The sequence below is a fragment of the Charadrius vociferus genome, unplaced genomic scaffold (assembly GCF_000708025.1).
Source record: "Charadrius vociferus isolate BGI_N301 unplaced genomic scaffold, ASM70802v2 scaffold231, whole genome shotgun sequence".
In the NCBI taxonomy this organism is placed as follows: domain Eukaryota; kingdom Metazoa; phylum Chordata; class Aves; order Charadriiformes; family Charadriidae; genus Charadrius; species Charadrius vociferus.
In genome coordinates, this window is record NW_009647211.1 from 2286706 (window position 1) to 2308649 (window position 21944).

At 40.6% G+C, this 21944-nt stretch overlaps 1 protein-coding gene across 1 annotated transcript in view; it reads right to left on the reverse strand.

The window, feature by feature from the left end:
- The window catches only part of MOB3B (MOB kinase activator 3B), a 58155-nt gene extending 50210 nt beyond the window's left edge, over positions 1-7945 (reverse strand). Inside the window, exon 1 of the mRNA XM_009895885.1 lies at positions 7522-7945. Within this exon, the coding sequence (XP_009894187.1) occupies positions 7522-7939 (418 nt within the window). The 5' untranslated portion in view covers positions 7940-7945. The remainder of the gene's footprint in view (positions 1-7521) is intronic.
- Between the last annotated feature and the right edge of the window lie 13999 nt (positions 7946-21944).

The window sequence follows — 21944 nt, forward strand, 5'->3', positions numbered from 1 at the left end:
TATTCTGATGATTGTTACCATATGTCTGGGGCAGCTGAAGACCCCACTGACATATGTCTCTTTCCTTGGCTAGATTCTGCATGTAACATGCCCCAAAAGTACGAGTGTTGTCCTCAAAAGATTGACCTTAAGGATGAAAATACTTTGTGGGAGTAGAGACTACCATGAATTTTCTACAATATTTCTGAGCGTAATTAACAACTTAAATTTGGCAAAATAAACATAGGCAAAAAATAGCCACTAAGAAAGCTGACACTTGTGAATCTTATTTTCTTTGAGTTCCAAAAAATGAACCAGCAAAGTCATTATGATCTGTAAATGTTACTCCTACATGTTTTGCTTTGCAGCATATCTGACAAAGTCTGTTTTATAAGTTTTCAAATAAGGAGCTATTCTCCTTGTTGTCAGGGAAAGGAATGCACACAACACTGTGGCATGCAGACTACTCAGTCCACACAAACCCACTTTCCAAAGCAAAGCATGTTCAAGGTATTGAATTTCCCCCCTTTTGAGTTGGGCACAAGCTTAGCCCCAGTATGCCATAGACTTAACACGCTATAGACATCAGCTGTGCTGTGAAGGTAGCTGAAGAGAAGGTCAGAAGTTCAGTTACAGTAGAAGATGTAATTGCAGTGCTGCAGATCCTCTGAGAGACTAATTCAAGTAATGTCCCACAGTGTACACAATCACAATGTGCTGGAAAGCTAAATTGCTTGAGAACAAGAGACATGGAAGCTACAGGACACACCACTCCAGTTCCCATGTGGGACACCACTTCTTGCAGGTGTTCCATACTTCTTTCTTCCTCCCAAAGCAGTATCAGATTAAGTAGAGATCCTGAAACCTTTCAGCCTTTGCAGAGCCAGCTAACACATCCTTCTCTCCATGAGCTTTCCCTCCACCATTCAGGTTACCACTTCAGGTTTTATTTCTTGGTTGTTTTTTTTTTTTTTTTAAGTTTCTGTAGCATGGAGAATGGAGGAAGAGATCTGCTGAGACCTGTATTTCCATATGTTCATAAAAGTGCTTTTTAGCCCGTAATAATTGTCATAGCACAAAAAACCCGGCATATGAGGCATCAGCCTTCTAATATGCATTCTCTAGGTGAGGCAGCGTTCCTTCATACCAGCAGTGCCAAATCCTTCTCATGGAAAAGCAGATTATGCTAAAGAATTTACACTTATTCGCTACTGCACATATTTTCTGTTATTATCAGAACTAGACTAAAGAATGGGTTAATTTATACATCTGAGCCGGAAGCAGACCTACGTGTTCCTCAAATGGCATGTCTAGCATCAGCTGAAGAGGGTACACTGGGGAAGACAGCTGGGGAGGATAGCTTCGGGAGCAGTCACCTGTCAGCCAACACTGACTGGGCTTGAGGATTGCCTAGACTACTCCTAAGCTTCAGTCCCTATTCTTGGCATAAGCAGAATGCCTGGACTAATCAAGACCTTTTAGATACCAGACAAAAATTAGGGAATCCAATTGCTCTAAAATATAATCAGTCAGCAAGAAAGTAATGCAAAGCTAAGAAGGCCAGACAGATAGCTGTCTAGTAAACTGCATTGCTCCCCATGCAGATGGGGCGAACAAAAAAATTATCAATCTTCTTTGGTACTCTTGAAGCCTAGTAGGCTTGTGGGTTGATTTATCCACCAGCTTAGTTTATGTAGAAGCATCTGTTAGATCATGAACCATGGGAAAAGTGGAGAGAAGAAGGAAGCTCTGACATATAATCTAGTTGTAAAATATTTACCTGATACTTTCCAGGCACATATACTTCAAGACACCAAACTTTCTAAGATGATAGCTGTGCTGTTGCTATAAATTTGCTATAACATACATATATGCACACAATTTATAAAGTTTAATGACTAGAGGAAAGCTACAGCCATATAATAGTCTATTTCTTGCAGAATTTTATTTCATTTGCACAAGAGATTAACTCAAAGCTCTTGGCAAGCACACTCATGTCCAAGGAAGGGCAGTAACAGTGAAAAGAAGATAAGCTTTACAAAACAAAATTCCTCTTGAGCCCAAATCCAGCATTGGTGTGACAGGTGTAAAGATCAAGCAGAAAGGACTGCTTGGAGTTTACAACAGTCTTCAGCTGGTAGCCTGCAGCCATACACATCCACCACTGGGTGACTGAATGACCAGTTAGCAGCCTGCAATGTGATCCCTCCTTTCAGCCCCTGGCAAAGCTTTGTCTTAAAATGAAGGAGACGAACCAGCTGTAGAGATTGTACATTTTTTATTGCGGAGCAGGTATGCATGAAGCAATGGCTGTTTCTAGATGATGCAACTGCAACGGATGCAAAGAATGAAGAAAAAGTATATGCAGCAAATGCCAGCGCATGCCACTTCGCCCACACCATGGGCACTTCCTGGTACTTTGGAAGAGCAGTAAGACAGGGATAGTTGTAAGACAAAGTCAATGATGTCAAACATTCTCACCACACTTCTATTTTCGGGCTGTACAGTGAAGAGGCTTTTGCTCAGTAAAAGCAGTTGAGGAGTCTCTATTCACAACCTCCAGCCAGCTGGTTCCTTGCAGAAAACTGTCCTAAGTGGTAACTATTATTGCTGGCTAGAGAACCAGAAAAATTCTACCACAATGTTAGTAAAAGACAATTGAAAATGTTCTTGATTTAGTGGTTGTTTTGAATCACATCCACGGGGGCCCTCCAGAGTCTTGGTCTGCTTTTGTAAGTGCGTTGTGGTGACACATTGGGCTTGTCTTTTGGAAGTAGTGCCACATGCACGCTCTGTGCAAAAACACTGAAGCTGACAGCTACCAAACTTTACTAGTTAAGCGGTGTATTTCTAAAGACCCATTAATTTTTCAGCTGAAGCCCTAGGCTTTAACCTCTTTAGAAGTATGTTTTCGTTTTGATCAGCCATAACTAGGCTATTTGGTTAGAGTAACTCAATAACCTTTGAAATTCCCCTCTACAAAAACTGTCGTATCTTAAAAGTGATTTTGTATTTCCATTAAATGCCAAATTGCAGCCTTTTAAACTGCTTAATTAATTTCTAATCAGTTTAGCTCTTCTTCCTGAAGCAGCCTGTCAGTGCTGAAATTAGAATTAAGAATCACAGGATAATTCAGCCTGGCACAGATTTTGGGAGGTCTGCTTCCCAGTTTTCTGCTTCATATAGCCATCAGATCAGATTGCTCAGGGCTTTATCCAGCCTGGTCTTGAAAACCCCAAAGGATGTGGACAGCACAACCTCTCTCGGCCCCCTCTCAACTGCTTTATTGTCCTCTTTGGGAAAAGCTTTTCATTATGTCAAGTCAGAAAAGAAGTTTGTGTTCTTGTTTATTTCAGCAGAACTCTGTCTTCGGATTGTCTTCTCATTTCAAACTATGGACCTGATGTGGTGACGTTCTCTGGCCTGTGTTAGGCTGGAGGTCAGATTAGAATAAATTAAATAATCCCCTGTGGCCTTACATATCTGGGTATCTTTCCCAGCGACTCTTACAACAGAAAAAGCCATTCCATTCACTGAAAATGCAAACAAGACAGAATTACTCCCAATTTAAGGCTGCAATGAGGAAGAGGAAAAACCTAAAGCAACTGAATGTCTTTTTTGGGAATCCGGGCCTGAAGGGAGCACAGCCATAGAGAGCGGCTTTCTTGTCTTTGAGACAAAAAAAAAAAAAGGGGGGGGGGGGGGGAAGTGAAGGTACTTTTGAGGCTATGCAGTATTTAAGTTGTTCATATGAGCATCAGAAATATAGCACTTGAAAGGTGTTTAAATAGTGAGACTACTAGATGCCTGGAAGAGCAACTAGTATTTACTGAAGAAAAAGAGTTTACCCTAAAGCTAACTAAAACTACAAAAAACTACAAAAATCCGTGCTGGGGACCGATATGGATAGCTTCACCAGAGTGGCCTGAGCAGGCATACAGAGTGAACTCTCCTCCCTTCTGTTCCCACATTGCCACTCAGCAAGGGCTGAGACAGGTCAGGGTATATCTGTGGTCTCATTCAGAACTTGTTTCCAGAGCTGTCAGCATCTTACGTGCCTTAAATCCACTTAAAATGGATAAAGGAAATTGAGAAAAATGGAAATAAAAACAAGGACATAATCATGTCTAAAATCCTCTACAGGTTGCAAGGCCATTTTACAAAGACAGTCCTTAAAGCTTTGCTATAGAAAGAAGTGGTCCTAATGTACAGCACCTGTTTTTGTCACCTGCACACAATTCTTGACAGCTGTTCCATTCCCATACCAGCTCCCTTTTCTCTTGCCAGCCAGTTCAGTATTTGTAGGAGAGTGGCTGGAGGAAGAGGCTTTTTACCAGCAAATGAATAGACCAAAATGACTGGAGAAAGCAGAGAGGAAATAGCACCAGACCACAGGCAGTACAGAGGCTGATAAGTGGCCAGAGGTCATCGTGCCAATGTAAACACCGAGCGAGTTAAATATAACATACATAACTATTTATAACTCAACTGCATTCGGTTTGGGATTTTTATTTTTTTTTTTTAAACCAAGAGGAACAACAAGAATACACAAAAAAAGCCCACCAAGCCTGGCTATCCCTATCTTGAAATTATTTTCCTTTAAAGTAGTTCCTAAATGAAAGCTGCGCTTAATCACGGTTCTTGAAAATCCTTTTTAGATAATTTGCATGGGATATGCCAAATGGAAGAGGACGAGTTTAATAGGATTAAGCTGAGAAAAATGTGTTCAAGTTTCTGCATGCAGCTCCTATGAATCCCACTCTGGATCTTTTCACCAAACTAATTTGCTAATGGGAAAGTCACCCAAATCCCATCCACTGGACATACATTTTTTCCAGAACTCTTCTCTGCAGACCATATGCTACAAAGATTCAAAGCAATAAATGAATCTCTAAGTTACAGCCACCCAATGCTTTAAACCTGTTGTACTATAACTAAGGACATACCTAAGCCTGTTGTATTTTCACATCTGACTGTATCATCTTTTAAGATCTATTTCAACTGCTTTGAAGAATGAACACTTATCATTTTCACCGTCATTAGTTTCTCTGAATGAAAATACAGGTTTGCATTAATACTAAGCCTATGGTGCATCTAACCAAAGGCTGCTGCAGAACGTGTAGGAACAAACAGTGCCCAACACAGTAACAAAGCTTCTCTCTCTGATCCAATTGTGAAAACCAAACCACGTAACAATATACATCCTGAGTGACTGTATTTCATTGAACAGTTTTATAAGCATTACTCAGGCTGGCTGACATTATCATCTCCATTTTACAGATAGGGGATTTATGCGCAAATAAATCAGAAAGATTCCATTGAAAGAAAAGTAACTTACCCAGGAACAGACCAAAACTTCCCTTTGACCATTCCAGGTGCCTAAGTAGGGATTTGCTGAGAGAAGAGTTACTCAGAATGCCAAATTCAACACAGTGTGCATCTGTTTCTGAATTGTAAGATCGAAGGCCTCCCAAGCAACTTTACCAACAGTTTCATACCACAAATCAGTGAATCAAGAAGATAATGAGAACTGTGCACTGTGGCCACTATGGTATCTGCAATGAAGGCTCAAGAGGAGGGGAAAGTAGAATATGGATGCAAGTGCTGCTCTACAGAATAATGCTACAAAGGATATCTATAAAATCTCTTTATGGGACTGTCCAGTCATCTCAGTCTGTAATACAACCATGGCACAGTCCACCACTCCATGAAAGCTCAAGCAGACTGTTCTCCTTCCTTTGGGTCAATTCAGAGTGAGACGATTTTTCAGACATCAAACATTCCTGTTTGTACCAGAGTCCAGCCCTATTCTAGAGACCACAGGTCTTCCCCCTTCCTCAGTTTCTTCAGATTTGATTAATTTACAACAGCAGGAACTGCTGGGAGGAGAAAAAGAGGAGACTGAGGGTATTTACTGATTCAGTTCTTCAGGATAAAAGTTCCTCCTGATGTTTCTTACTGCAAACATAAGGGGGGAGCATCTAGAGCTGGAAGCTTGGTGTTACAGATTATTTTTTGGTTCAGTAGAGCCCATCAGCATGTCAGTGTGTTACCTGCTCTCCATGCTTGCAGACAGACAATGTTTTCTCCAAATGCAAACTGCAAGAGCACAAAGTATTATTGGAATACTCCAAGATGGAAACTTGGTGTAATAAGAATACAGAAACACCAATGGAAGCAAAAATCACATACTTCACTGCACATTCAACTCGCCTTCAATTCCAAAAATCATTCACTCTGAAGAAACATAAAACAAAGAATGCTTGAGAAATCAAACTCATTTTTCACCACACAAAATATATGATACTGTTTCCTTTGAAATCCTCCTCCTTCTTGCTATGCTGGCAAAGTCCAGATTAAAAGATATAGTAACTGCTTTCTTTCTATCTATTAGTGTAGAGAAGAAAGGTGATAGCAACTGTGAAACAAACCTCAAGTTTGTCCGGACAAATAGCTGTCGAGGCCAAGAATAAGGTACTTCAAAGGTCAGAAAATACTGATAGATGCAGCCTCTTGAGGTATCACCTATCAATTAGCCACAGGCCCTAGCTGCATACAAACTGCAAAATATTTGGCTGAACTAATTTTAACATAAGAGCGTTCTTCATATTTCTTATGGTTCTATGCCAGGTACTTATATATAACACCTCACATTTCTTACAGCAAGCTCCCAGTTTTCCCACGTGCAAGAAATGAATCAGGACTTATTAACTAAAACTGGTAAAAATTACATATGTACACTGACATCTCTAAGTTACAACATCCTGTCTTTTTTTATTACCTGCAGCCACAGCTAAAGATTTAGGCTCTCTACACTACACAACACACTCTTCTGCAAAGTCCTCCTCATCCAGAGGGAACTATTCCAGCAAAGATACTGGAATACCTACTTGCCCTACTTTTCAGGAAAACCAACTATAGTATTATAAAAGGAAAATTGTGCTGCCCCTGACAGCTGTCTCATCTGGGCCCTCCGGTTTAACCATAGCAAAGCTTGTTAGTTATATATATATAGTCTTAGAAACAGTAATTTGGAGAATAGTTCACTTCCCAATTCATCAGTCTTGGATGGGAAGTCAAGAGAGGGTGGGAAGGCAGAGTTCACTGCATTCCTGATTCTCCACTGCCTTGTACTGCACATAGCTGTACACACTTGGAATGGAAAATACCACTCTAATTAGGCTTTGCTTTCCATCCATTCTGTATCTGCCTAACTGGGTATGCAAAGTGGGCAATGCAAATGATTGCTTTCAACAAGCTAATAATGCAATGCTGACCACCCCTAGCAATTAACCTGAGAGGCTTACCAGGGACACATGGCTAGAATAAAAACATTTTAGGCTAACAAATCCCACCATATCTAGTAGCCACAGTTAACATTTCATATGTTTCCCACTATTCCTGCAAGACACCCTCCCCTTCTCTATCTGCTGTTTAAAGGCTTGAATTTCACAATCTCTAAAAATGAGGTTGGGACAAGAACATGCTTAGTACAATGAAAGACAGTTTCAAGATGCTTTAAGACTTCTTCCTCGCACTTACCTACACTTGTAGGAAATATATCCTCATTGTTGATTTGCACCTCGATCCAGTCCATGAGAAGATTCATGTATTGGGGTGCTGGCAATGCTGTGGGCTTCTTGTACTTCATGTCGTCCTGCCACCGGTACTCGTACTTAGGGCCTCCAGACATCACTGGGCACGTCCTCTCTGTGCAGAACTCACAGATAGTTCCATAAATGAGGTTGATTCTATTGAAGAAGTCAACAACATGGACAGCCACCCAGTCATTTTGGTCTTCTCCACTGGGCAACTGCACAGCCGCTTTCAAGTCCACACCTGAGTTCAGAGAGGCCTGTGCTCGTTTGTGAAGTTCAAACCTCTGCGTTCCAGGTTCAAACTTGCGTTTTGGGCGGAAAGTCTTATCTTTATTAAAGACTTGCTTGAGCGCTATGGACATGTCTGCTAATCTTCTGCTCTGCAGCTGCTGGCAGAAAAGCACAGCTGAGATTTAATGCAGGTATTTGAAAACAGTTTCTCCCTATCACAGGTCCTCCAGGCACGTGGCTCTTTTTCTCAGAGAAACTTCTATCAACTTCAGAGCAGTCTACTAGCTCTTCCTCTTGAAAGCCTCCGCAAAAGGCTTCATGTCCCTAAGGATATGGAAACAATATACATTAGTGGTAAACTCAAGTCTGGCCTTATCAGTTTGTTACTGTTTTACCATCATTTTCTAGTAATTATGAGCTGAAAATCAACTACATAACAAGCTAACCTTAAAAACTGGTAGCCCCCTAACTTGATGGATGTTTAAAAGGAAAAAAAAAAGCCTAATTTTTTGAAGTATTAAGGAATTAAATTCTGTCGTCTTTAAATATCTACACAAATAGAGTCTCTTAAATTACCATAAAGATGGGAATTCAATAAATCTTGTATAATCTTCCCATCAGTTTTAAACCAACCTTTTAATTTTGCTGCATTTTTACCATGACTGCATACCATACATAATGCATGTATAAATTTAGTGGACGAAATACTATGTGACAATTTCGATGTCTTATCTAACTGTTCCTAAAGTGACCCATGGTGCCTCTAAGCATTCACCATAGCTTCAGTGCTCTTCTCTGTAGGAAGAAAAATCCCCAAGCAAGATTTTTCCACATTTGTTTTTTTTTTTTATTAATGAGCTATTTATTTTTGCAAACCTCATAGAACCTAGTTAGAGTGAAACCTACAAAATTGCACAGAAATTGTTCCTGTTTCCCACAGAAATGTACAGAGATGATTATTTTTCTTGACTCACCTTCAGGAATTCAGTAGTGGTCTTAATTTTCTATTGGACTGTGTAGAATAAGTAGAAAGCAATGGTGGAGCTGCCACTTCCTTTATAGCTCTATTCATCTTCTCTACAGGGGAATACTTGGCATTGTCATTCTTACAAAAGGAAGAGCATAGACTTTGTGTTGTTCCATCTAACCTAGTCTGGCAACAATGAATGGTTTTGACAGCCAGTATGATTGAAAAAATACAGTAGTACTGCATTAGAGCCCTGTCTGTTCTTGTACATGCAAAGAGTATTATCATCAGTAAATGCAAGCAATTAGTAGGTGATAGGCTAGATAGGGTCTATCTCGATTATGATTAAAGACAGAGACTAAACATTTCATGCTGTGCATTATTTAAATTCAATAACACAATATATTTTAAATTTGCACAGCACTACAAAAATCCTACCCTATCAATGGCTGATGAATTCTCATCATGGGATTATGTATGCTCCACTATTTCCCTTAACAGAAATCAAATCCATGCAAATTTTAATAGGCTGTGTATGGAAAGCACTAAATTCTTCTGAAGACAGTTGCCCAAAGCTTTGCTGAGGGGCAGAAAGGAAAAGAAAAAGGTGCTTCTTTTTTCTTAAGCACCACAAGAAAACAACATGTACCTAAGCAAAGAGAAATCTGGCATGCTAGACCCCGTCCCCACACAACAGAATGTGTGTGCCATAAAAAATCCTCTCCCAATTAGCTGAAAGATCAGCATCCAGTCAAGTCGCCAGCAAGAAGCAGCTAAACAAAACCAGCAGAGAAGTGCCTGTTTTTCTTTTTGCTGATGGCATGATGGATACTCCAAACATGAGTTCCTAAACGGTTATTCTTTCTGTGCCAGCAAAATATAAGACGTTCAGGGATGAACTCCAAGGAGACTGTTGTCGTATCTGACATGACCCTTGGAGCAATGTTCAAAACCAGAGATCCTGAATGTCTAAATCCAGAGATCCTGAAACCTGACAGAGGTCAGAGAAAGAAGACTTCAAACAAAACTAGCCTTGGAACAATTTAGTGAAGTGTTATTGGCAGGAAATGAAGGTACTTTAAAGAGACAACTTTGCCCTACAGTTTGTTGTTTGTTACTAAGACCCATAAACTCTCAAATGCTCTGTGGCAGTCAGCTGTTTATTTAAAAGCCTTTCAAAGAATAGGTGAGTACTGCTGCACAGACTGAGCTTGTGACTGACACACTTTGAGGTGGCACAGAGCCAATGTCCCAGTTTGCAGTAATAAGGATGTTAGCTGGAGAGTTTTACAGCTCAGGTAACTAATTTTTTCCCACTTTAATATACCGGGCACTCTTATGTGGCTGGTTTGACTCCCTTCCTCACCTGTAAACATTCACTAGAACATGCGAGGAGTTTTTAATTAAAACAACAAGCTGAGCCCCAAATAAAACTCATCTTCAAAAGACACATTCTGAAGCACAGTACTCACTGCTGTTAAACCTTTTCCAAGAAAAACAGAAGACAGCATATTTTAAAAGTTATTTTCTACTGAATATGCAAGCATAATTAATTATATTAAATACGTACTTTTTCCCACTCCTTTCCATACATTTAGTAAGTCTGCATAAAACCAATTATTGCAGAGAAAAAGCAACCAAAACATTCAGCAAACAACTCAGTATCTGAAGTCTTCTGTGTATTAGGAGTCACATGTTGAAATTAAGTGTTGAAGCACACATAACATCACGGTCAAATACAACCCAAAAACCAATCCAAAAAAACTACTCTACTATGCAGCCAGATGAAACTGTTCTTTAACACACCAAGGCAGAATCAGAACAAGAATTTCCTAGACATTTTCCATCTGAAAAGTTTGCTGTTCAGCACCTTGAAATAAAAGCTAAGGTTCTTCTTCTTTCATCTTTCTATCACTATACAAAATACAAAACTACACACTATCTGCGCAAAACGGACTGTAGAAGTCAAACTCACTGTTTAACTTCTCTTAGACGTAGCTCTACTAAGAGCTGATTTTTTTCTCTCTCTTAAAATGCAACTGAAGGCTGTGCAAAGCCAGGGGATGGACAGACTTGCTTTCTCATGCATTTTCACATGCAAGAACACAAAATAGAACAGCGTATGACCTGAATTTCACAGAAATATTGCAGTGAATCAGCCCTCTGAAACATTATTTTTTGCATCGTGCTTCTTGAGGGTATTTGCTATCTAATTAACCCTTGTCTTCACTCAGAAACTAACAGAAATGAATGAAAAGAAATAAACAAGAATTTTGAGACTCGCCCCCTCACTTCTGAAACAGACTGGTCTCTTGTAGGTTACACAGCTGGCCTTACTCCCCCACTCAAGCAACCAGCTTGGTTAGGCTTTTATGAACAGTTACAAACAGCATCACCATTACTTCCCTGGAATTAAGAAGCTTTCATTTTACTCACAAAAGAACAAGACTCACCTGTTTTTCAGCAGAGACTAAACACAGACACTTTAGGTTTGGATCCTTCAGAGGCTGAAGTTAATGGGAAAGCTCTAGCCGGTCTGTGGACTTTAAAAGCATCTTTAATGCTTAGGCAATAAAGTGGCGGTAGTTAATGGTAAGATGGCCACTCCTCTGCTTTGGACTGAATCACTAAGCCATTGCAGGAACTCATTCACCATTAGACTTCCAACATGTTGCTGCACTGTGTCTGAATTCACAGTCAGGGATGAGATGCTTGTCATTCCATCCCAGATCACCTATGGTCAATTAAAACTTTGTAGTTAGACTTCTAAAGTAAAGCTATTGCTTCAAAATCACATAGCATTAGTGAAAGGAAAACTCATCAGATAACAAGTGGTGAGCAAAACCTTTTGACTTGGCAGAGAATGGCTGGAGAGCAGCCCTGAGAAGGACCTGGGGGTGCTGACTGATGAGAAGCTCAACACGAGCTGGCACTGTGATCCTGCAGCCCAGAAGGCCAACTGTACCCTGGGCTGCATGAAAAGAAGTGCGGCCAGATGTCAAGGGAGGTGATTCTGCCCCTCTACTGCACTCTTGTGAGACCCCACCTGCAGTACTGTGTCCAGCTCTGGAGCGCTTAGCACAGGAAAGACATAGACCTGTTGGAGCGGGTCCAGAGGAGGGCCATGGGGATGATCAGAAGGATGGAGCCCCTCTGCTATGAAGATACACTGAGAGAGTTGGGGTTATTCACCCTGGAGAAGGGAAGGCTCTGGGGAGACCTTACAGCAGCCTTCCAGCACTTAAAGGGGGCCTACAGGAAAGATGGAGAGAGGCTCTTGATCAGGGAGTGTAGTGATAGGACAAAGGATAACAGTTTTAAACTGGAAGGGGGTAGGTTTAGATTAGATATCAGGAAGAAATTCTTTACTGTGAGGGTGGTGAGACACTGGAACAGGTTGCCCAGAGAAGTTGCGGATGCCCCATCCCTGGGAGTGTTTAAGGCCAGGTTGAACAGGGCTTTGAGCAACCTGGGCTAGTGGGAGGTCTCCCTGCCCATGGCAGGGGGGTTGGAAGGAAACGATCTTTAAGGTCCCGTCCAACCTAAACCATTCTATGATTCTATGATTTTTAAAGTACTGGGAATGTAACTTTCACTTCCATAACAATTTTCATCTGATGAGAATGAGTTTCATTATCTCAATTCACCTTGGGAGAGTTACTTCAGAGATGAAACACAATGAACAACATTGTGGTATTGGTTAGATTGGATCATAACTCCTTGAAATCTGTGGTACAGTTGCACCCACCCTCCTTCCATGTAAAATTAGATTTTACTATTGCTAATAGCTATTTTGCAGTCTCCTCTTATATCATAGTAATGCTAGCAGAACTGCTCCTGACATATACCTGTGTCCAAAGTGACAGAAACAGGCTTCTGATCCTTTATGACAGGTCCTAACTATACAACAGGGCATAAAGAGTGGCATTGTGGCTCATGGTGTTTGGTTTGATGGTATACAAAGCTATTTTTCTGGATGCTCTTCTGAACTAGGTGCTTCATATATGGTGTGGGCAGCTCAGACAACTCCTTCCAACACCTCAAGTTCTCTTCTTCCTTTTCAGAGCAATGTATTTCTGAAAATGTGTGACAACCATCAACAGCTTTTCCTGAAGGACTGTTTCATAGTATCAATAACGCAGTTGGGTGAATTCCCTTGCTGGCAGAGCCATGGCTAAGGATGGTAACTGCAGATTTGGACATAATCTCAGAACAGAGAACCAGATCCTCAGAAGCTTCATCCATGGCATCAGCACCACAGTAATCAATGCTGCTGTCCCCAGCCTCATACAGAAACATGCACATATAGAGACAGCAACTCAGTCTAAATATCAGGTATACCAAGTCAATATATGGAAATAATAAACCAGTCTCACCCATGCAGATACCACTAAAAAAAACGCCCACAACAAATTACACACCACGATCACCATCATGGCTGAGTTAAAAACACACTATATCATTTCATCATATACTTTCTATTAAATCACAGGCAATGAGAACGTTAAATGACACACTGTTCATAAACACACACCTTTCATCACAGCACTCTAGCAACCATTACGCAAGGTTTAGAGGGCTGCTGAGAAGGCAGCTGGTATAATTCCCATTTTATTGACCAAGAAAGTGAGGAGACATGATTTGACATCAAACACATAGTAAGTTGTCTATCCAGCAAGACACTGTCTGAAAACCAACTCTGCATCAGCTATCTTTACATTTTTCTTTCCAAAATGTAAGTCTCCATTTTGAGCACTTGCATAGTCTGATCCAAAACCAGCTGAAGCTTGTAGGAAAGCACACAATCTTGTTAAGGTCCAACATTTTGTAGACTTCTCATGTTTGGCTTCATACTTCACTGTCCCTACAAGGGGCCATTTTACCATGGCTACATCAGACAACTGGGGCAGCAAACACATTATATGGAGGCACATACATATACCACTCTCCTTTCTGATTGAGGAAACATACACTTTTTCTACTTCCAGGCTCATGTTTGAGACCCAGTTTTATACTGTACAATGAACAGGTTCCCTGTTTAACACACTGAAGTACGAAGAATGAGTAAGGAAAGGCCTGTCCTGAAATCTGAAAACACTTTTCCTATTTACAAAGTAAAAATCAGCCAAGTGAGTAGGAATAATAACATGCCATGTATCTTATTTACATACATAAATTTGTGCAGTTCAGCTACGTTTTACCTGAAATCACAAAGAAAAAGAAAACGTGCAATTATTTGTATTCATAGTGAAAACTTCATGATATGAGAAGACCTTCATGGGCAAAATGCCCTTGCCTTACTAACCTATAATGTACACAAGAAGATTAAGATTTGCCTTATGGTTGTGCCAGAGTTGAAAGAGAAAGCAAAAAGGATCAAACCAAATTTAGGTTACTGAGAAAATGGCTCTTAAAAGTACACAAACACAGGAACCAGGTTCTGAGACTCAGTGTATCTTTTTCTACATTCCATCCTATCCTCAACAATCTTGCACGTTCCATAAAGGCTAAGGTCCTAGAATTAGGCATGTCTGATGATTACCGTAAGACTTAGAAGAAGTATACACAGATATGTGTAAACAATGTCTGTTTCCCAGGTGCTGGCTTGGATAGCTTCTCCACAGCTTTTACAGTGAAAGTTTTCAGGTAGAACCATCACTATTAAGGACAACAATGTCCTGCTGCAGCCTTTGTCCATGGTTTCTGTGTTATTTACATGAAACCCAGAACATGTCAATTAATACACAAAATAAAAATAGTAAATGATAGCAACCAGTGCAAGGAAGCTTACTGATGCTTCAGGACAAGAATTTGCTTTTGTTTATTGTGGTAGAAGTCACAGAAACTCCAGAAAAAAATAATCAGAATTTGGCTTAAAGTCCTTCCCAGGAAAGGATTCCTGGGGTTTCTCCAAGTTCTTCCCTTTTGTTGTGGTTTAGGCCAAATTGGCTACTGGGGACCTGGGGGACCCCAGATGGGACCGACAGATGCTCCCCTCTACCCCTCTTCAAAAAGAGGGGCAGAGAAGGAAAAAGAGACTTACAAGTTTAGAAGGAACTAAACTACTTCAATGAAATATTAATAATAAAATAAAAAAGGAATAATGAGATATATACAAAACCGTATCAAGCTCCCGAGATGACAATCACGACACGGGCTGGCACTGGGGCAGTCCCAGGCTGGACTCAGTGACGGACGGGAACTGGATTCCGGATCTGCACTCAGGATCGGGATCGCAGGCAGACGAACAGAGTCCTCCTCAGACGTCGGCCATTGAAGGAAGAGAGCTGACCCTTTGATCCCTCAGCCTTTATACTGAGCATGAGGCAGATGGGATGGAACAACCTCGTTGGTCAGTTTTGGGTCACCTGTCCTGTCCGCTCCTCCTTGCAGGTGGGACCCCTTTATGCTTTTCCGCTTCCGACCCTCCAACAGGGCAAATAACAAAGTTGGTTGGCCTTGGTTGCTATAGCAATAAGTATAAGCAGGAGCCTCTCTGCATACCATGGCTGCCTTTCCTCTAAAGCTACTAGGATTACCTTACATTAACCCCTGCATGATAACCATAAACCAACACTGAAGCCTCAAAGTACCCAGGTGGAAAGCACAGACTGGAAAGAAGCCTTTCCATAGTCAGAAACATTTCTCATACATAGCAACATTCATTTACTTGACATGCAATAACTAGCCTTTGTTTTAACTGTGCATAGGGGGGAAAAAAAGGAGCAAGTGATTTCATGACACTCATGAAGGCCACAATTGTAAAAGACACAGAAAACAGCATAACTAGTATTTTCATAATCAAAGGCTCAATGAAGTAAATATAAATGACCTTTGATTCTTTTCTTGTTTAGACCAATAACCACTCCACCCCATTTCTAAGGTAAAAGACTGGAAAGGGAAAGCTAAATGCAATGGATAACTGGGTGCTTTAAAAATTGACAGCTATATAACATGTGACAAACAGTAACTATACTGGATCAGCTTCTGCCTGAATATCTCTAAGCTATGCTAATATTATGGCAATATTTGACAAAGGGAATAAAATGATGCTTTATGATTCTGCTAAAATACAGAGATTTTCATAGGGATAAAACTTTAAAATAATAAATGGCTAAAGAACAGGGTCAGTCCCTCTGTTGCGAAGGAGCAGCAATGGCTTGGGTGAACATCAGGGGATAAAACATGATGTTTGCAGGCCTTTTTAGACAAATGCCATTAACGATATTTTCATCATATTTGTCATGAGCATATTTCAGAGGCGATGTTAGGTAGAACTAGTGCATTTCAGTATCCTAATGCTTTTAACAACCACTTAATAATTCCACTTCTTTCAACACATTTCCCTTCTATACAGACTACAAAAAGGAGAACTCTCTCTTCCCTTTTAGGAAAATTAGAATCCTTAGAAAAACAAAACAATTAGAAGCTGACTTAAACAGCAGTCATTTCTACAATGAAGTACATCAGCTGTCTGACAGCAGCAGAATCAGATATGATTGCTCAAATTTTAGATGATAAGTGCTGTTTATTAACCCAAATTAAGCATGCTTTTCACCATGGGGATAAATGTTTTTATTTTAACAGGGGACTCGCCTCTCAACCAGTATCATTCTAGTGCCATTTACAAAAGTTAAATGTAATTACACGTCATCTGAAGTTCTGGAAAGGTACACCGATCACTGTAAAGATATTGAGAGTACCCTGGCACTTACTTCTTCACTGCAAGTTTATATTGTAAAAGTATCCATGTCAATCCAGAACACAGCCTCACTGTAGCATACAGTTTAAGGAACTGAAATAGGTATCTCTCAGAACTACAGTAAAGAAACTGCAAAAAATGCCTGGTTTAGATTACACTGAAGTTCAGCCTCTGTTCCTCTCTCATTGAGGAATTTAAGGTCTTCGACCCTCTCAGACTTACAGTCATGCAGGGCTATGTGTGGCTGCAGTTTTTTTGTAGAAAGTCAGTCCTGCCTCACCTCCTCCCCTTTCATGTTCTTGCCTTCTTGCCATCTCCCTACGATACCTGGCCCAGGTGTTTATAGATCCCCTTGCAGAGAGCAGTATGAGACTAACACTTAAATTACAGTAATTAAACAAACTATTTTTCATCCCAATCTGTTTATTTCATCCCCTGCTTGGCCACACAGCACAAGGAAGAGGACGGCATAAGAAAAGGTCTGTGTGGAAGGCAGAGTATGAGACAGATGGAATAGGAAATCTGTGGGAGTGCTTTTTCAGTTACGGCCACCTTAGTGAATCAGTGTTCTCCATGATCATTTCAGACCTAACAAACCTTTTAAAGCAGGTGGGGAACTCCCTTTAGCTCAGGCAACTACCGAGGCTGAAGTCTGACAGTGACAGATCACGGTGAAGCATGCAGTTCTGACAGTCCCTTTGAATGCTGTTTTTTTGTTACACGCCCGGGTTCTTCCAGTTCTGCCCCTGGTTCACAGGCTTTTACTGGTCTGAGCTGTGGCTAGCACATGTGCAAGCAGTCACTAAACCACATTCTCTGCAAGTACACAAACAGCTTCTGCCTTCATTTATCAAGCCCTTGTGACTGGCTACGTCCTTCTACCACTAATAAAACAAAGCCTTCATGAATGCACGTGCCTCATTTTGCCAGCTGCTGTTACAGTCATCACTCTTGTAAACAGTTACCATACTGGTGGACTGGGTGGTTCAGCTTCCTTACTGCCGTAGGAGTAGCAATAAAACCAGCTCGCTAACCCTGCTTCTGACAAAATCTTTCAGTCCCTGTGGATGAAGCCCTCACCACAACAGTGTAAGGTGGTTACACTTTTGTAGCATGCTTATTGCAGCATTTGCTGCAACTGGGAACTGTTATTCTTCATTCCTTTAAAAAAATATACAGAGGACAGGTGAAAGGAGTAAGAAAATTTTAACAGCCTTGAAGAAGAAAAGATACAAACTAAATCACATGGTCATTCTCCATGACAATACACATTTGTCTCCTCCAGCGTGTTTAATTTCTGACTCCAACCTGTTTCCGAAGATGAATTTGTTACTATGCCGCAGTCAGTGACTGACTGATACTGACTTCAACACAGCCAAAATTTTATTTTTACACTCTGAACACTCTCATTTGACAAGACAACAAGAACTCCTTATTAAACTATGGTTCAACTTCACAAATCAATTTGTTCTGTTCAGCTTAATTCACTGCTAAATCCACATTCTGTCTTTTAAAAACACTGGCACAATTGAGTAGACCACGAGAGAGTTAAAATATGATTTCTTGGTCACTCCTACACTCTCAGAACACCCATACAATTCCCACACAAAAGCCTGAAACTAAGTACATTGAAGTTTGTTGAGAAAATGCCCATTAGGGCATATGAGCGATAGGGAACAGCAAAATACATACAAAAACATGGTCTCAGACCTCATGTCAGGGCCTTAATCTTCTCCTCTGTGTAAAGATCAATCAGAGGGCAGGTCTTTCTGCACAAGTTAATACAATGGCTTATCTGCTAAAAGGAAATTTTAGTTTTGGTCTAAATCTTAGCCCTAGAAAACCATGTATGTGTTCTGCTTTGAGGAAAAAAATCTAAATCATACATTCCATCTCAGTGACGTTTCAATTAAAATCACTCATTTCTTTCTCCAGGGAAAGCATGCAAGGAAACAGAGATACAAAGGCAGAGCCATGTTACATACACTATGCTGGCGAAGACAAATAACTAACACTCCATGGAGAAAAGATGGCTTCCTGCAAGCATAGATACCGAAAACCAGACGTAAAAAGGTCAGCTGCCATCCATTCAGACCCTTTAGCCTTAGTCTGGCTTCTCCCACCAAAGCTCAAGTTAATGTTGGGAGGGTGGACAGGGGAGAGGCATGTTGGTGATGCAGTGCCTCAGCAACTGTCCTAAGAAGCTCAGGATTTTAGAAATGTTTTCCAAAGCAAAGGTCTGCAAGGAGGTTATGGCATCTTCAATTGGTGCACTGCACCCTTACTAACAAACAGTGACAATTCTCAACATGGGCACGGTGATTTTCAGTTACAAAAAATTACCCTTAACTCCATGTTGCTGAGAGACAAAATTTGCCTAAAATCATATGGGAGTCAGTAATTGAGGTCAAGCCTGACCGATGCAGCCCCTCAAATTGACTACCAATAACTCAAAACTGAGTGGGATTGCTATGGTCACTAAACACTCCAGTAGGAGGACAGTAAAGGTAGCTTTAGTGTTAATAAAGGGGAGATAGGATTTATTTGTCTTTATAAAGCAGAGCTGATCAAAACAAGACAAAATGCATAGTTCTTTACAAATGGAAGAATATGAAAAAATGCAATAATTTACTTGCAAATATCTTTCAATTATTTATACCATACATCTGAAACCTTCTTCTGAAATGGAGCTCCAGCAGCTGTAGGACCCTATCCATTGACTTTAAACCACAGCTCTGCATGGTTATCAGAAAAGCTAAGTGGATGAAACAACAGAAAGAATCTTTGTTTCCCATGGTTTGCATCAAAGTGCTCATCAATATGGCAGACAGGGAGGGTGGCAGCAACTACAGTTGATTACAGACGTTTTCAAATTCATACCAAGGAGGCATAAAGTCAAGATATTTGTACATGTGCCTTTTGAAGAATACAAAAGATTTCACAGATGTGAGAATGATGATAATTTTGTAGGTCAAGGGTCTGGTGTACTGGTAGCCTGCGCCTTGGCAAGCCATACTGTGCCACTGCAGCGGGCAGTCACAAGGCGTAGTCTATGCAGTTGGTGGTGGGGTCAGAAGTGTTTTCTTGTATGATCTATGCTTTCAAAATTCAGAGAAATAAATTATCCACCATGTTGATTTATATGTTCATCTTAAATTGCAGGACTACACTGACTTGATGGCTGAAGAGATTTTTCTCCAGAGAACCACTCTGATCACCACCCTGCAACTTTATCATGTTCAACCTTATCATTTGGTCAAAATGGCCTACTGTTATGCACAGGGGAAAAACAGAGAACCTGCTAAATACATGCACCACCACCCCCCATACACCAGGCTAGAAAGAGAGGTGAGGTAATCATCCACACTCCAGAGCTCAAAATCAGCACTCTTGCAGGACTCACTTGGAAAAAAAACCCAGTGTTTTCTTTGCCATCTGTGATACCTGAAATGTAACAAAAGCAAGAAAATGAAGCCAGAGAAATGATATGTCAAACACTAAATATTGGAAAGAACATTGAGGATAGTAACTACCTCCTCTGAGGACCGCCAGCCTCCTCTCCAACTCATGATACAACTGCTGCTGTAACAAGGATTGCTCACCTGGGGAGAGTACAGGACAGAAGAAAATGTGCTGTCCTTTAATGCAGTTTAGCAGATAGTAAGTAGACAGGACCATTTTGACTGGATAGCTCTGCACAGACCATAATGCACCAGCACTAGAGGAGCAATGCAGTAGCAATATGCCGTAAGAAACAAAATGCATTTAACACAGCAAACCAAACTTCTACTCACAAACTGACCTGGAAAGAGGGTTTGGGTGTTTTTTTTGATCAGTCTTTGTGGTAAGCACTTTGTAGGCAGAAGTACAGTATTTGATTACTCTCCAGTTTGTAGTCAGAGTAACTCTCATCCAGCACTGGCTCTGAGATCAGGTTTTTGTGTTCCCCTGAAATATTTTGTATTAGGCAGTACTCTGCTTCTAACCATACAAAAAAAAAAAAAAATACTGTGACAGAGCTATAAGACAAAGTTCTTAAAAGGTATAAAAAGAGGAAAACTTCCTTCACTGCAAGCTAAGGAACTGGCTTTTCAAACCAAGTTGCCCACATCTATGGCCAGTAAATACCCAATATTACAGAAAGAAGGGAACAAAAAATCATTATTCATACAACATGCAAAAATGACCAGCAGGGTCCGTTAAGAGAGGTTCTTTCACGACCATTACAGCAAGCAGTTTACTCTGAAGCAAAATAATTGAGTACTCCTTGTGGTCTGTGGAGCCATAGCTGCCAGGAAACAGGGAAAGCACAGTTGACTATCTCTGGAAGGTGCCATTTGAAGGATTCTGCTTTGAACTAGAGTGGTTCCCCACAGCCTGGCACTGCTCAGTTCAGCTCTAACTAAAAGCCAGTTGCTGATTTTAATTAAAAATTGACTGTGAAGCTGGCACATTCTGAAGGTGGGAGTTGTCAAGGTGGCTAAGCCTCCTTCTACAGAACTAGCTTATGCAGCATGTTTCCCACACCCTAATTTCAGTAACTCCCCAACAATTTCTGACCAGGAAAAAAGAAAACCTGATAGCTTCCTGTTTCTGCTTGTACACTTGAGTGTAGCACATGCTGTGACTCAAAAGGAAAGTGTCCGTCTCTCTTAGAGACCAGAACAACACCATTACAAACTTTTATTTCCTGGTATAACTAAAATGTCAGTAGGGAGGTCCTGTGATGGTGTTTCTTAATGAACCTTTGAAATTTTAAGGTCACTTTCCACCACACCTCATCCTATGGCCTCACATATAAAGCAGAGCTGAACAGAAGAGCTTCAGAGGGAACTGCTAAAAGGCACCTAAGTCCTGGCACTTTTCACTAAGAGGCTGTAGATGTTGGGGAACATATGTTGCAGGAGAGGCTGTCTTATCAAAGACGCATCCAAACCAACAGTGGTTACAGCAGTGGAGGAATTCACAGCACCTCCAGTATTAACACTAAACACATGCGTATAACCCATGCACCGGTAAGATTCTTATTCCCTCAAAACAAGATTTCGTAAGACTTGCACACTCACATAACCCTTAAGACGTCAGAAGCAGAGGTTGGTTCAGAGTAATCATAGCAAAAAAAAAAAAAAAAAAAAAAAAAAAAAAAAAAACAACAAACCAAACCAAAACCAACAACCCAGATCACTGAGGAGAGGAAACAGGCTTTGTGAGATCAGAAGCATGAAAGCCACCAAAATGTGTGGAGAAGTCATTGGGATAAACAGTCCTGCACTATCTGCACTCAAGACTCTGAGCCTTCTATCTTATTCTTTTAACAGGTCACTCCCAATTTTAGAATCTGAATATATGGCACTTCATTATCCATTATTCTGCTGATGGAAAACTGACTTAAAAGTATTACCAGGAAGGCTGCAAGATACAATTTTCGCGGATCATTTGGAGAACCTTACATAAATTAAGTAAGTTG